This window comes from Hippoglossus stenolepis, chromosome 16 (assembly GCF_022539355.2).
Source record: "Hippoglossus stenolepis isolate QCI-W04-F060 chromosome 16, HSTE1.2, whole genome shotgun sequence".
NCBI lineage: Eukaryota > Metazoa > Chordata > Actinopteri > Pleuronectiformes > Pleuronectidae > Hippoglossus > Hippoglossus stenolepis.
The window spans coordinates 12,484,341-12,499,622 of NC_061498.1; the positions used below are offsets into that span (position 1 = coordinate 12,484,341).

A 15,282-nucleotide genomic window follows, 5' to 3' on the forward strand; every position below is an offset into this window, starting at 1 on the left:
TACTTTGTTTTGATGAACTCGAGTTGTAGACAAAAGCAAAGTCGAACAATGCAGCCGAGCAGCAGGGGACATTTTTGAGGACAAAGCAGCGAATTCAAACACCGTCCTCCTGAAACCTGTCGTGTTTGGTGAACTTGTCAGCCACAGAGAGCAGTATTGATATTTAACTCCACCAAGGAGGAGATGTCTTCATCTGTTTGTGAGGAAGATAACACAAAAACAACAGAACAGATTTCAACAAAACATGGGGGAAGATGAAACCCATTCATTTTGATGCAGATCTGGATCAAGAGGTGGATTTTCCCAGTTTTCCCAGGGGTTTATGCTGCGTTCCATTGTACTCGTGACCCGGAAAAGAACGCAGCATAATTCAAGGATCTTGATGAAAGAAATAATTTAACTGATTGAATTCAAGGTGGCTGTCGGGCCTTGGTTGAGGTATGGGCTCTACAGTGCCCTTCTAGTTAAACATATTATCATCAGTATAAAAAACGAGAGGTAACATCCATGTTAGTTTATTGTTTATTCAGTCTTTGACTCAGTTGGGTAGATTACTTACAGAATCTAAAATATATCTCTCAAAAAAATAATACTGTATGCTTCTTTTTTCTTGAAAGAGCGTGTTGTCTTCCTGTAAATCTCTCACATACAACATATATACACATGACATTTACACTTGCATACACAGTCGTAAAAAGCATCACATCTGAAAAGTGGATTCATCTCGACTTCTGAGGTTTTGCCAGCTAAAATACATCTGCATACATTCGAGACTCAAACTGTTCGGCCTGTTTCCGCTATTCAACTGAGCTCAGTGGTAATCACTCACATTTCTTTGCAATGATGTGAGAGTGTATGGCCCCTCTGAAATAAGAAACCAAACCCAGACAGACAGAGCACTCATGTGATTCCAAACCCACTTTGATCAAGCTTTACTTGTCAGTTGTGAAGATGGTGCATTTAGTCAATTTATGGTGGCTGCTAATTATTACCGAAACCGATCATTCGATAATTCATGAAGGTTTTGTGAAATTTTTCTCAAGGTGGTGCAGTAAACATGATGAAGTTAAATGGTCCTAACTCTTTACATCGCTTTAAAATCCCCATGATTGTCATTAATGCAAATTCTGACCTAGATTAAAAGATACTGAAACCTACAAATATTTTAAAATCAAAATAACTACATTTCCAATGTTTCTACTTCGATGCATTGTCATGAAATTACAGTAAAATTTACATCAAGTTTGTCGAATTAATATGCATAAAAATACCAAAGGATCAAATAATGAAATTAGAGGAAAAATTTGATTCTGTTCGCTGTAATTCAAGTGTCAGTATGTGACCTACTGATTAAGTATTAGTTGAATTTTTGGTAAAAAAGCAACGTGGACATGTCTTAAAATGGGCACCACCTTTTCCACATTTCACACCACTCATCATTTGACATAGTGCTGTTTTGACTCCCAGTCTTAAATAAATAGTGAGCATCAGAACTTTGAACTGAAGCTAAATAATGATTAACTGAGTCAAAATATGTGATTTTCCTTAGAAATGGGGGCAGCAGATACTGTAGCGCTTAAAGTAAACACACGGTTTCAGTTGAAAACAAACACTTACTTCCTACCGGCTGATTGCAGATACACATAAGTGATGGTGGAGCTTTGAAGCGTAAAGTCAGTTGTTGGACACTGTTTCATACCACAGTCCTAGACACAAAATATTCCTGGTTTGTGAGTATGTGTAAATGTAAAATTACATTATAATCTTAATAATAACTGCACATGTCTATGACAAGCTTTAAATGACTGTCCAATCCTTTGCATTTTAGAGTCAAAGCCAGTTGTTTGTAAAGTTCAACCTTTTACTTATATAAGTGATTATCATTGACTGTTAGATAGGGATTTACCAGTGTCTTAACCTTAAGCCCCACATCGCTGGTGTATCTGTTCACAGGATGACTCATAAACTGGCCCTTTCATTCAGAAACCAAATAAAAAATTAACTAAATGCGCAGACCTCATAATGCAAGAACAACATTTTATTGTTCTTTTTTTTTTTGCCAAAAAAACGTGCAGATAACCTTGATGCATCTGAGCAGCATTTACAGATCAAACTCTACTTCTGTGTCATACACGCTGTTGGCAGGTGCTTGGCAGGTGAGTCATTCATACTTAAGTGAAGGTTGTTGTTTTCTTTTGATGGTGCCTTTGGAGCGACCCAAGCAGGCTACACATTTCCACCTGGACAAAACCTCCCAACCACTCATAAGTGGGCATGCGATTTTGGGAATGTACATTCCACCTCCTCCTCGGGGTCTTCTCTGTGACCCCGTGCGGACTTGACTGACCCAATGTGACACCGCATGCGTAACTCCAGCAGATGCGAAACACATCTCAACAAATCACACACTGAGCTGAGGCTCTCCGCTCGGATTAATGAGTGGATTTCTTTTTTTTAAATGAGTTGATTTGAACTGCGTGTGGTTAACAGGTGATGTGATTTCAGCAGAGAGGTATACCGGTTATGTCTGAAACCTGAATACAAGCTTTATATGAGCATTTCATGTGTTGCTTCAAAGTGGTGTGGGTGTGTACACTATTTATTTCATAACGTGGAGCTTCACATATACAATAATAATCTCTCTATGCCTGTGAGTGGATCAAAACCTCAGAACTCAAATCTATAAAAAAAAATAAATGAGAACATGTCTTCAAACCAGCGCCTACTTATAGCTACAGGGTAGTGCTGGTATCAATAAAGAAGATACAATATCTTGAAGAGTCCATGAACAATTGTACTTCACCTTTGAAACGTAAAGAGCATTTGCACTGATAATGAGGAATCACTCTCCACGCATTTAAGTAAAAAGGAAAATTCAGCTCTGCAAAGGTAGAACTGTCTTTTCATTCAAGTGATCAAGGCCTGTAGCTTCAGGGCAGTAGACAGAGCTCTTCACCGGCAGCGCCGAGCGTTGCTTTGCAATGTTGACACACAACACAAGTTCATTAGCTGGGGTGAGTTGCTGATATACCAGCCGCCATCCGTCAATGCAGAGTTTTCTCTTCAGAAACCAAATTTGGCGTCACTTCATAATTTAAGTTTATAGCTTTACTGCTTCTGCTTGTGTGTGTGGGGGGGTGGTGGTAGCTTCATGCTGGAGGGAAACACTAAAGACATTTAAAAATATATTGTATCTGATAGCATATTGTCACTTAACAGTGAAATTCAGGCTGTCATGCATTAGCCACACTTGCACGCTGTCAGCAGGAAAACAACTTAACACAAAGAAACACCCAGTGCAGAGGTATAGTGATTGGGAGTCCCTTGCTAACAGGATACTTTGCCAGCGTTATTGGCTGATTCTGCCAAATTTACTGCCCTGAAACTAGAAGCTAGAATATCTTAGTGGAGAGCTTCGCTCTGTGACAAGAAATAACAGCACTTAGTGGTTTTTTGCTTGGTTTGTCCTCTCACTGCAGAGGAGGATATATATCAGATCAAGTTTTGGAAGGTGACAGGAAATCCCACAGTCAGCTAGGTCGCTCTTAACACAGTCCAGAGCAGCGAGGGAGAGCAGTCAGATACTGGCTCTGTAGGGGCAGGTGGGGGTTAAGTGCCGGCTAGGCCATGAGGTGGAAGTGGGAGGGGATTGGGAGGGTGCGTCAATGATCTCCCAGTGGGTGACCTCACGTCACCACTTGCTGCACGTTTGAGCGTTCGTGAGGGCAAGAGCGGCCTCCACAGTGCAGCCTCCTGAGCAGCCGCTGGAGCTTGTTGGAAAAGTTTTTGTTCATCTGCCTGTACATGAGAGGCATCGCAAAACTGCTTGAGAATGCCAGCAGTTTAGACACACATCTCAAGAAGTAATAGGTAGGTAAGTAGTGTGCATTGCTAACATACCCCGGCGCACCAGCTACAGTGTGTACCAACAGGGTCATGTAGTATGGGGTCCACAGTACAAACTGCACACAGACTGAGGCTAGCAGCAGCCTGTGGATAGAAGGGTCCAAGCGAGCGGAGTCCTGATCCAGAGGCGTTGTCTCTTTTCTAATGCGCAAAATGAGCACAAAGGCATAGAGGACGGCCACAGCCGGAACCACGTAGCCGATGAACATCATGATGGCGTCTGCCGCCTCCTTGTTCTGCATTTTCGAGCACTCAACCATCTTGGTGGAGATGTGGTTGCACACGTAAAAGAGCAGCGAAGAGAAGCTGGTGAGCACTGCACCGCCCCAGATGAACCCACACACATGTTTAGTGTTATACACACTGGACATGTACGTGCGAGGCAGCGCTCGCTCTATATAGTAGTCCAGACTGAGCAGCGTGGTGGAATACATGATTACCAGTGACGAGATGTTGAAGAGGATGAGCAGGGTGATGTAGACCTCGTTGTTGTACTCCCATATGTGCCAGCGGGTGAAGGTGGAGCTCAGCAGCTCCACGGGCGCCACCAGGTTGAGCACGATGCCCGCGATGGCCATGTTGACGAAATACACATCTGGCATAGTCATTGACACCTTGTTGGAGAGGTTGACCACGACCAGCAGCACATTGTAGCACAGCCCCAGTGGAAAGCACACCAGGAGGTAGATGAGGGAGAAGACTGACAGGATGAGGCCAAAGTCCTGGCAGAGGCGGAAGTCCACGCTGGTGTCCGTCTCATTGTAAACCATGCACATCCACATCGCTGGGCTCTGACACAGGTCAAGCACTCAACAGGTCGACTGCAGGCAGAGAGTTGGGAAGAAAAGAGTTAATGGTAAATATCAGTGTTAGCAGTAATATTCATATAAACCATATAGATTTTTCACTACAGACGATGAAACAATAACTTGTGTGGGATGACTTTTACTTCCGTATCGTGTTCAGACAAAAATGATATGTGGATGTGATCACCGAGCAGTTTCATAGCTAATTTCCCTTTGTAAAAACAACAAAATACGTGCAGAACATGAAACCATGTATTCATGTCATTGTTCCTGTAATGTAAGTGGATAAGACAAATATCACAATTATAAAATGACAAAAGTCCCATTTGTGAGCTCCCGTTTACATAGGTTTGATTAATTATTGATGTATTCTATGTAAAGGTCTGTTTGTGTTCTGTGCTTTGGTCGGCTGCAGAACTCAACCCTCTCTGTTGTTGGTTTCTGTGCTCGCCAGGAGAGCAAGCAGGGCCTTGACACAAAAACACGGCGCAGCTATTATGCCCTGGGTAACGCTGTTAATTTCACTTCAGTGCATCTGACTGGCTGAGTACGAAGCCCTCACAATGTAGCTGCCGCAATGTTTCGGCTGCGAGCTCGCCCTCAAAACCCACTTTTTCTTCTCTTTGAGAGCCACACTGGCCGCAGCAAATGAGGCCCTTGTTCTGATGGAAGAATACAACACTGGGTTTGTTTGACGCCCCTGCAACATTTTTCGCTCTTTCTCCCTCTCAGCCGCAGTCACATGCAGGGGCCTCTGCTGCCTGTGCGAGAGCTGCCTTTGTGCTCTGCACATGGTCAAGCAGCGAGATTAAGAGGAACACCAGCTTTGGAGCTCCTGCTCTTGAGTAAAGCATTTGCACCCTCTGTTCAGGTTACTGCCCAGTTGACTTGGGGGGGGGGCACATGATGATGGGTAGATTTATAAAGAGTGAAATGTGAAGCAGGCTCTCGGGAAGGGTGGGTGAGGGCCGAGTCGAGGGGTTGGAGTTCAGGGCAAGGTCAAAGAAATGACCACGCACACGTCAGGAGCCTTTGTGTGTCAAGACTGCTGAGGCAGCGAGTTTTAAAACAGTTATGTAACGCTCCCTTTGCATTATTAACTCAGGTCATTTTTAATACATTTATCAAACACGCTTTGGACAAGGAAACGGAAGATCATAAGGCTATCGCAGCATTGCAGTGATAAGTTCACAAACGTTCACTGTATTTTATTTCCTCAGTGATACTTTTCCACATGTTTGTCCGTTTGGCTTCATTCTCCAAAACAGTTTCAAAAAGAACAATTCTCACAAGCGCTGAAGAGAAACAAAAGGTTACACACACACAAAAAAAAGATGTGTCAAACTTTGTACAATTCTCTGGAAATACCTCCCCTGAAATGAAAGAAACAAAAAAAGGGAGGGAAGACAGATTAGTTCTCGGGAGGATGAGTAACATTGCCAGTAAAGGGGAAACGTTCCTCCGTTTACTTACGTAACTTCACTACAGAGGGGCTGTTTTGGCCTTAAGCCGCAGACACAGACGCACACAGACACACAGGGGCTCAGTCCCTCCTCTATACTACTCCAACTGGCTGTAATGAGACTGTAGTGCTGGAGGCTGGAGCTCAGAGGCGGACTGGAACAGGATCAGGAGGAAGGAAGTGTAGAGTTACTCAAAAAGAAACAACAACAAAAAAAAAAAATATCATTCCCAGAACAGGAGCCCTGGTCAGGCCTGTTGTAAACATGGTTCTCTAACACCAGCAGTGACTCATTGACTTAAACAGAACCTGACAGAAGCCCATCATTAGCCCTGCTCCTCTCCCTTAGATTGTTTTCTGATTGTATTGTAGATGGAAAGTTTGTCCCCCCCTTCACCTCTTCAACAACCTTTCCTCACTTAAAAGAGAAAATGACTTAAAGACAGGTCGGGGATTATTAAAGAGATCTCGCTGCTTTGCGGCTGGCTGTCCCCATTCATTAGCACCTGCTGTATACAGACATTTCTTCCACCCTTTCATTATCACGTTGGCTCGCTCTGCAGCTTCCGACAGCTGAGTGGAACCTCATAATTCTGCATATAAAAGGAGTTTATATAGATGTGTTTTGGTGTGTGCCAGTGTTTAATTACTGTTACGCTGCTGGCCTTGTCTCTGAACAAGCAGATGCGCAGCAAACACAACTTCACATCGAGTACAGACACTTGCTCGTGAGTCTTGAGTTGGATGGAATAGTTCCTTTTTCCTGCGTCTCCATGGAAAAGATTTGCCCAGTATCTGATTCAGTCCATTCCGATATTAACCAAATTAAGACTAAGAATAGTATGAAGAAGACACTGACGTAAAAACCTTTACACAAACAAGGTCATAAGCAAACATTTGACTACAAGGCTATTGGAGAGGGCATACCTCAGCAAACACCATATCTTGCCATGTTAAAAACTCCCGCATTTGTCTGTTTCTCCAGATCTGCTATAAAATGTTATGGATTCTTTCTTGGGCCGTGCTCCACCCCTACATAAACTTTTATGGAAATTGGTTAAGTAGTTTTTGAGAAAGCCAGCTAACAAACAAACACACAAACGCCGATGAAAACATATCGTCCTTTGCAGAGGTAATCAAGACATGTTGTTGGTACAAAAATTGTAGGTATGCTACTTGTTTTTGATATAATGATTTTTTTTTTTTGAAGGGCACAAAACATCGCAATGGCAATATTTTCAAAAAGGTCAGGGTAATGTCGGACATATGACGTAGTGGACGTAATGTCGATCTGAGTCATAATCAGAATATTCTAATGGAAACTCATGCAAACATCATAATCAGAGTAACAGTCGGATTATTGGTGTCAATAAGCATGTATCAATGAAAAAACAGTGATGGCTTTGTTATACAGAAAGGACTGAAGGTAAACAGTCAAAATTAAGGTTTCCTACATTTTTGACTGGAAGTGACAGAAATTACATATTATTTACACCTATTTTATTTCAAGGAGACCCATCGGGCCCTTTTGCTTAAAAATAATAACCCCCTCGACTTCACCCATTAAACAAAGACAAACAAGTCAAGGCATGGTTGCTACTTTGCTTTAATCAACACTTATTAAATGTTTCAGAACTGGTTTTTCATGCTGATCTTGTAAACAACCAGTACTAACTGTGAACTGTCTGCCTCAGATTTACTCTGGGGGCAACTTCTACTCGGCTGTTGTGAAAGTCATGGCACTTTTAGCTATGCACATATTGCCAGCAGCCTGTGATAATGAAATCTCTAGTTTTCCACTAAGCCGAGGGAGAAAAAAAACACAGGAGAGGTGAAAGAAAGAAAATGTCTACCCCTGACTTTGAGGCACCACACACGCACACACACTCACACGGCATGAGCGATGTCAGTTTTAATTCAAGGTAATGAGCACCATTACATTTCTAAAATCCAAGACAACAGAGGGAGGTGACGTTGTAATGGTGGTGAGAAGGTCACAGAAAACCCTGCTAACGTACAGGAAAAACCACAGGCAGTGTCTTGAAAGGTTATAACAGGATGTGTAACAACAGATGTATAAGGAATATGTAGATGTGGTAGTTGTGTCTCTTTTAAAGTACATAAATTAGTTTTCATGTACAATCTTTACTGTAATAACTGCAAAACAACTCTTGATTATTAGTCCGTTACTGAAGTTATGATCTATTGTAACACGATAATAAAAATTTAATTAATCGAATGACATTCTCTTGTTGGATTGTTTTTGGTCATTGTTTAAGTCTCATTTATGCTCCCTTTACGTATAAAAAGAGATGCATCCGTTTCTAACGATGTAACCATCACAGCCCACACACTGCCATGCGTCCTGGTGTGGTTGTTGAGCAATACACCTGCTAGAGGGCAGCGCAGAGTCAGCAGTTTCTGACAACAACAGACACATCATATTGACGTCTGCTGTTTCTTGTCAACTCCCAAAGTCTCTGCTCAAAAGGTTCGGCCATTGTTATCTTTCGTCTTCCTCGAGTCCTGTAGATGTCTCACTTACAATGCTGGCTACACTGCCCCCTCACAATTTGTGGTGGTACTGCTCCGTTTCGTTCTGTTAGCTTTCAGAAGACGTGCACAAAAATGGAAGAAATGAACATTGAGCAGGGATAGAAAGCTCTGTCTGTTTCCATGTATATATGTGTACATATCTTCCTTTACTCTCAATTAATAAGGCAGATACCCATAGCTACAAGAAAGCTAACGATTTACTGTATGGTGTCTTTTATAAAGTATCTATACGCATCTATTTCTGCCAGTGTGTATTTGAGAAAGTAAATCCAGGAGAAAGACCGGGCCGCTTCTCATTTTGCAAGCTGCACCTCATAAAAGTGCAACACGTAAAACTACATAAGGAAAAATCTTTGTGTTCTTCTTCTCGCCCTTGACTTTGACAGCTGTCGCAGACTAGGTTAAACCCTGTCTGAACTTTTTGCCCCATTTCATGCCAGAGGTAGTTAACTTGAATACTCCCAGAGGGGGAGGCCCTGCTTCAGCATGCTTCAGCCCCACCAGACAACACCATCGCGTAAAAGAGTGACGCCCACATGCCTGACGTCTCAGCGTTTTGCGGCCAGATCTCGCGGGCTGATGGGAGTAGTGTGACATGCATGGCCCACACCCCTCATATATCCTTACTGGAATTTACAGGCGCTTCTCAGAAAGTACTGAGTGATGTCACATGATTCGCTGCTCATGTCTGCTGCAGTGTGCAGCGGAGCAGCAGCGAGGAGCACAACTGGGAGAAAATAAGATCACGCTGCTCACATGCTGGGACTGTTTATCATCTTATAATTCAAAAAACACGTAACTGCTTTCATCCTGGGAGGCCAAAACCACGTTAAACTTTAAAATAAAGCCCTAAATCTCTCCTGGTTTTAGTGATTCTCTCAGCTGCCTATTACTCTTGGAATTATCAATTAATGAGGCATCTGGCTTCAGGTGAACGCTAACGCAAAACATTTAGCAAATTAAAAATTCTAAGCTCTCAGGGGTTATTAAAATACTGACTCCGTTTCTGAGGAGAAACTCACAGGAATCTGTTTGTGTGCAGGACAGGTTAGCTACTTTCTGGTGAGTGGCGTTCCTTGCAAACCACAGATCTTGTGCACACATAGAGGGACACTTCACAGACAGACCTAACAAATTGTCATGAGAAAAAACAGTATTTCCTGAGTGTGGTAGTCTCTAGTTCAAGCACGAGTCACGACCAGTGTCGACGGCCCACCTCGGCTTCCTTCCGGCAACACACTGAACTGTCACAGTTCTTCGGCACAAGTCAGAGTTCAATGGTCAGCACAAAGCAGGGCTTACTGTCATTGAGCACACACACATACACACACCCTTGTCCCCTTCGGTCACATGGACGGAGCTGACGACAACAAGTGCAAAGCCCGCAGCTCAAGAAGCATTTAATTTGGCGAGGGGTGTGTACTTAAAATAGAATTCAGTCATAGTCAGTAAGGGTATAACGTCATTTATAAAAGATCACTTCCATGTTATCAGAGTCATTACTGATACTGCCCTGTATGCATCATCTTTAGCCAGAATCTGAATTATCACATTTGTACATTAACATTTGTATTAAATAGTGACATTAAAAGCTTTGAATATTATAAAACTTTGAATTAAGAGGCTGGTATTGGTATTATGCGGATATTCATATATCTATAAAACTGTTACTAATCACTTACTAATGTACTGGAAGTTAAGTCAGTGTATTAGCACACGTACAGATCCAGTAAAGTGTCAACATCTTGCAGTGTACCAGTTAGAAACATCACATGTGGTTAGATAAACAAACTCACTGTGGTGACATCCCATTAGCTGTGGCTTCCACTGGGCTATTATTCATATAAAGAGAAGTCTCACACGACCTTAAACCATTTATTTTAATTTCTGAGAAGGGAAATCAAAGGATTTCACTTGACAGGACTCTGGGTTGACCTGACCCAACTTTTCTTTCTTTTTATTCTATTCCCAGCTCTAGAGAAAACTGACCCCGTGAGAAACACGTCAGGAAGTTAAAACCCTGGAGGTTAAGAAAACAAACCCTCAGGGTCTCTTGACAGCATCTGAAGTATTAGTATTAGTGGTAGTCCTTATTATCGTGGACAGTGGGGTCTCTCCATCACACTTGACTGAGCACATCAAAGCGGGGATAGCTGTCAGGGCTTCACCACCATTCTTCCGTTAGTGGCACAAATAAAGCCGCTCAGTCATCACATTCACCTTTTCTATCGCTGCGAACGTGGGCATTCGGAGGCAAAACTTGGCACTTTTTACGCACGGGAATAGTGGGAAAAATAACGCAAACCAAACTCACCAGAAACGTACGGACTTGGCTCGGTGACAAACCTACGGAGGCATCAGGTTCGGATGAAGCGCTTCCACTCGCGTCTCTCGCTCGTTTCCTTCCGAAAACACACATCCTGGAGAATGAGAAATTGCGCGCCTCGGCTCCTCGTCGCCTCCAAACCACGGCGAGTTCCACGAAGCGGGTCCGTCTCACCGCATTTCCGAGCACTTCGCTCGTCAACTTTCCGGCGGACGAGGCTCGTTGTGAAAAGGAGGCAGAGCCGCGGCAGACTTTACTACTGCTGGAGCCCGACACTGTGTACACACGTGACCCTCCCCCACCGTCTCCTCTCTCCGCTGCACGGTCCTCTGCTGTGATTGGGCCAGGGGCCGGGAGGTGGGGACCGAGGAGGGAGACCGACTCCCCCCCCCCACACACACACACGCACACACACACGTACACGCACACACTGGACCCCTGCAAACTTTTCATATGCTGCAGCACATCAGGGGATTTTCCTGGTAAAGTAGACACAGATATCACCGTCATATCAAAGGCAATTTTGTTGTACCCACTATTTACTGTATGTTACAACTAATCATGTAAGCAATACATTTTTTAAATGTATTCTTTAAAAAAGAAAATCCCATTACAGATCAAAGGCCGTATGAATTTAGATGGACGATGCATCTCCACTTCATCCCACTATCATGAAGGTCCCACCAATACACCCAATTGACCAATCGTCAGTCTTGACAATCGTAACGTTTTATACATCAGTGTGATAAGGACAATCTAAACAAAAATTTCTATTGTAAAAAAATAAGAAAAATATCCCCTTACATGTCATGTTGCAGTGTCGTATTCTGCTTCGCCTAACTTCAAAGAAGCAACCTCACCCTAAAGCTTATAGTTGCTTCTTTGTGAATGTGCAAACGGACAGCTGCAGACATCAGAGATGTTGTTGTTATTAGGCTGGAGTTATACTTACCCAATTGACCACTGGGGGAGGTACATTTCGTAATCTCTGTGCAAACGTCCGTGTAGGCCTACCCACCAAGTTCCCATTACCCTATCTATGCCTAACCCTAACCTTATCAGTTATCTCTGTCATTCTAAAAGGGGGCGGCAAACTCTGCGAGAACTTCTTGTCACTTGATTGAATAGTTTCTGAAGCCCTCCTTTCCGCCGTTGGGTTAGGTTTTGCTTGAGCATCTTTGTCAGAAAATGTTGGTGTTATTACACTTTTAAATGATACCCTAAGACGGCTGGCATTCTCTCTGGCCTTCGAGTGAGGCGGATCAACTCGAGTTAACACTTGATTCCCATTATGGTCAAACAAACCACTTTTTATTCTTTTTATTGCTTAACCTGACCCTTTAGGCCAGCGTATGCTAGACCTAGGCCTAGAACTTTAACCCTGCATGTAAAAAGAGTGCCCTTGTCAAAGCACCCAATAAAATACATGCAAGTGCACATTCCTGGTGGATTATCATCGACGCTATATATTTCTACTTTTTAATTCAACTGTTGGAATGAAAGTCAAAATAACTACCACCATTTTTTTCCTTTTACAGCTTGGGAAAGAACAGGGTTTTTCCTTGGCTGTAAAGTAGGTCTTAGAGTGCAGTATTTTGTGACAGATTTACCTTCCAACTCGTGCGTTTATTGCTCTACCTGCCTCCCCCCCTCGATTCATATTTCGTCTCACGAGTGCCTGAAACAAGTCACCCCCAGCAAAGCAAACCCCTTGTTTTAATGCAGTTTGATACTGTTTGGTCTGAACGCCTGCTAACCTAACCAAAGACATACCGCAAAACCACAAAGGGCAGCTCTACAAGAAACACATTTAGAGGTCTTTTGAGTCACTCCACCTAATTAGAGATATGGATGACATCTCAGCCTCTAATCTATGTTGATTTCTGTGGTCTTCTTGGACAAACAAAGCCTGTGTCCCTCAAAGTGAAAGAATAAGATTATTGTTCCTGTCTGCGGAAACATTAATACTTTGTACAATAGCAGAGTATTGGTGACTTTCTGCTTTCATGTTCATGGGAAAACGAGGAAAAGTTTGTAATGCAGCATGGCTGATAAGGACATAATACAAATTGCTTGTTGGGATGATGAAATGCCTTTGTGTTGTTCTGTTGCAGTCTGTAATAATGCTGCTGAAGTTTGTTAAGAAGATTAAGGATTAGGGTGTACGCTAAATTCTTCACAGTTTATAATATTCCGACATAATCCTGACACGGAGAAGTGTGTGGTACAGCAGATGATTAAAAGCATTTAATGCCTCTTGTTTGAACAGAAGCTAATTTCCCCACCGACTCCTCCGACACAGATAATGAGGCAAGTTAGTTAATCACTCGAGTGGTTTTTATCGCACCACCTAGTGAGTTTTATGACTAAATACTCACATTAATTATCCTGTTTCTTGCTTCGCTGGTTATACATTATGCATCGTATATATATATTGTAAACCTGGGATCATTTTGCATTCTAACAACCAAAATAAATCACAATAACTTGGTGGTCCCATAGCAATATATAATCCTTAAAGTTCAGCATTGCCATGATTCAATACGCAACTTTATAGGTGCTGGTGATGAGTCAAGCAAGTAAATATCATGTTCATTTATTTATGGTATTGTAGTTGGCACAGGAAAACTTTAAAACCAAAAGTTTCTATGCTTCATCCATGAGTCAGAGATAAGCACTGCACATGCAGCATGGCAGCATCAGGCCTTTATCAGGACTTTGCTGTTAAAGATCCTGTCCCAGGACGTCCCTGAGGTGAAAGCTTGAAGTTCCACAGTGTTAACAGAACCTGGAGGCAAACGCTCAAAAAACCTCAACTCTTCATGCAAAGTCAGGATTAGTTCTTGGCCGACAATAAAAATGAAAAACAGTAGTGAAAGATAGTTGAAATGCACCGTTTGAAAACTAAATGCCTCTCTACGGCTCAGTGAGTGCACTCAGGCTTTGTAGAGGCTGAGGAGGAGTGTTGAACATAAGTCACATGCGCGTTTGAAAGAACTGAAGTAGAAATAAATCGGAATAATTCAAGAGTGGAATATTTCTCTGATCTTATATTTAAGAGTAACCACAGCTGTGCTCAGTCTAATGGGCCTCTGTCAGTCAGAGATACTACAGTCTCCAGTCAGATGTGCAGTTTCAGAATATAATGTCCAATCTGATAACTGACCTGAAAGGAAACTATAAGTAAAACTGTTCCTTGGTCGATGAGAGATATGAATCTGAATGTGCTTTTTCGAAAAAAAAGGTTTTCCAAAATAATATCTCCAAAAAGCAAACATAATGAAAATTATTCATTTTTCCAGATAAACAACTACATGTTTCATAATGTCAGTTGCCACAACATGGAAGAAACGGGAGATCAGTGCAGTGGAAATATACACTCTTGCCTTTTGCATGTGCTATAGCAATCACTTATGTAAGAAGTAATACTACAACTCAGGAGTGAGTCTTAAATGTCAAGCACTGCACTTCCCAAAGCTGCATCAATTAACTGTTAAAGGATAATATTTACTGCAGAACATTCAAAGCAGATATTTTCACTCAATTATGCTGACAATGGTGAATGTGCCACGTACAATGCATGGATAATATGATTTAAAATGTCACTCAGTAAACATTAATGGACCAGTATGAAAGGTTTAGGAGTCTGCTCAGCACCCAATAAGAGGTTTAGAGAGTACGACCAGGGCTCCTTGGTACGCGTTGCACTTTAAACCTTTCTTGGCTTTGACTGCAGCGTTGCCGCTTCGATGCAAGACAAAAGCCAGAATGCAGAAATGGAAGGTCTGACAAACTGGTGACAGTTTTTTTCTTTTTGACCAGATGGAAAATCACTACAGAGCAACTGACATATCTCTCTGAGTCCCCATGAAATGAAGAATCTTGTTGTTCCGGGCCGGCGAGCCTTTATCTCTCTACTTTATTTCTCCTTTCTAACTGTCACTGCTTATTGTGACGGAGATTTAATCTGCTCCTGTAATTACTTTGTTTGTCTTCCTTTGTTTACTCATCAGATAAAGTTCATCACCATTCAGAATTTGTTGTGCGGTATGAAGAATTAAGAGTGGTTGATAACGTGGGGACTGAACGTGTTGTGCACCCATGTGAAACACATTTTATCTACATTTTATCTAGTTTCTATCATGCAGTTACACTAAATGCCACATGAAATATGTTTTTTTTACACATAAAAATATTGCTTTTGTTTTGTTTGATTTTAATATATT

General features: G+C 42.2%; 1 protein-coding gene across 1 annotated transcript; it reads right to left on the reverse strand.

Moving 5' to 3' along the window:
• Positions 1-508: 508 nt before the first annotated feature.
• gpr146 (G protein-coupled receptor 146) lies at positions 509-11,340 on the reverse strand. The gene is made up of 2 exons (XM_035181279.2): positions 11,045-11,340; positions 509-4,727 (listed from the first exon to the last, which is right to left on the reverse strand). The coding sequence occupies exon 2, from the start codon at positions 4,686-4,688 to the stop codon at positions 3,687-3,689; it is 1,002 nt and encodes a 333-aa protein (XP_035037170.1). The 5' UTR covers positions 4,689-4,727; positions 11,045-11,340; the 3' UTR covers positions 509-3,686.
• Positions 11,341-15,282: the final 3,942 nt, after the last annotated feature.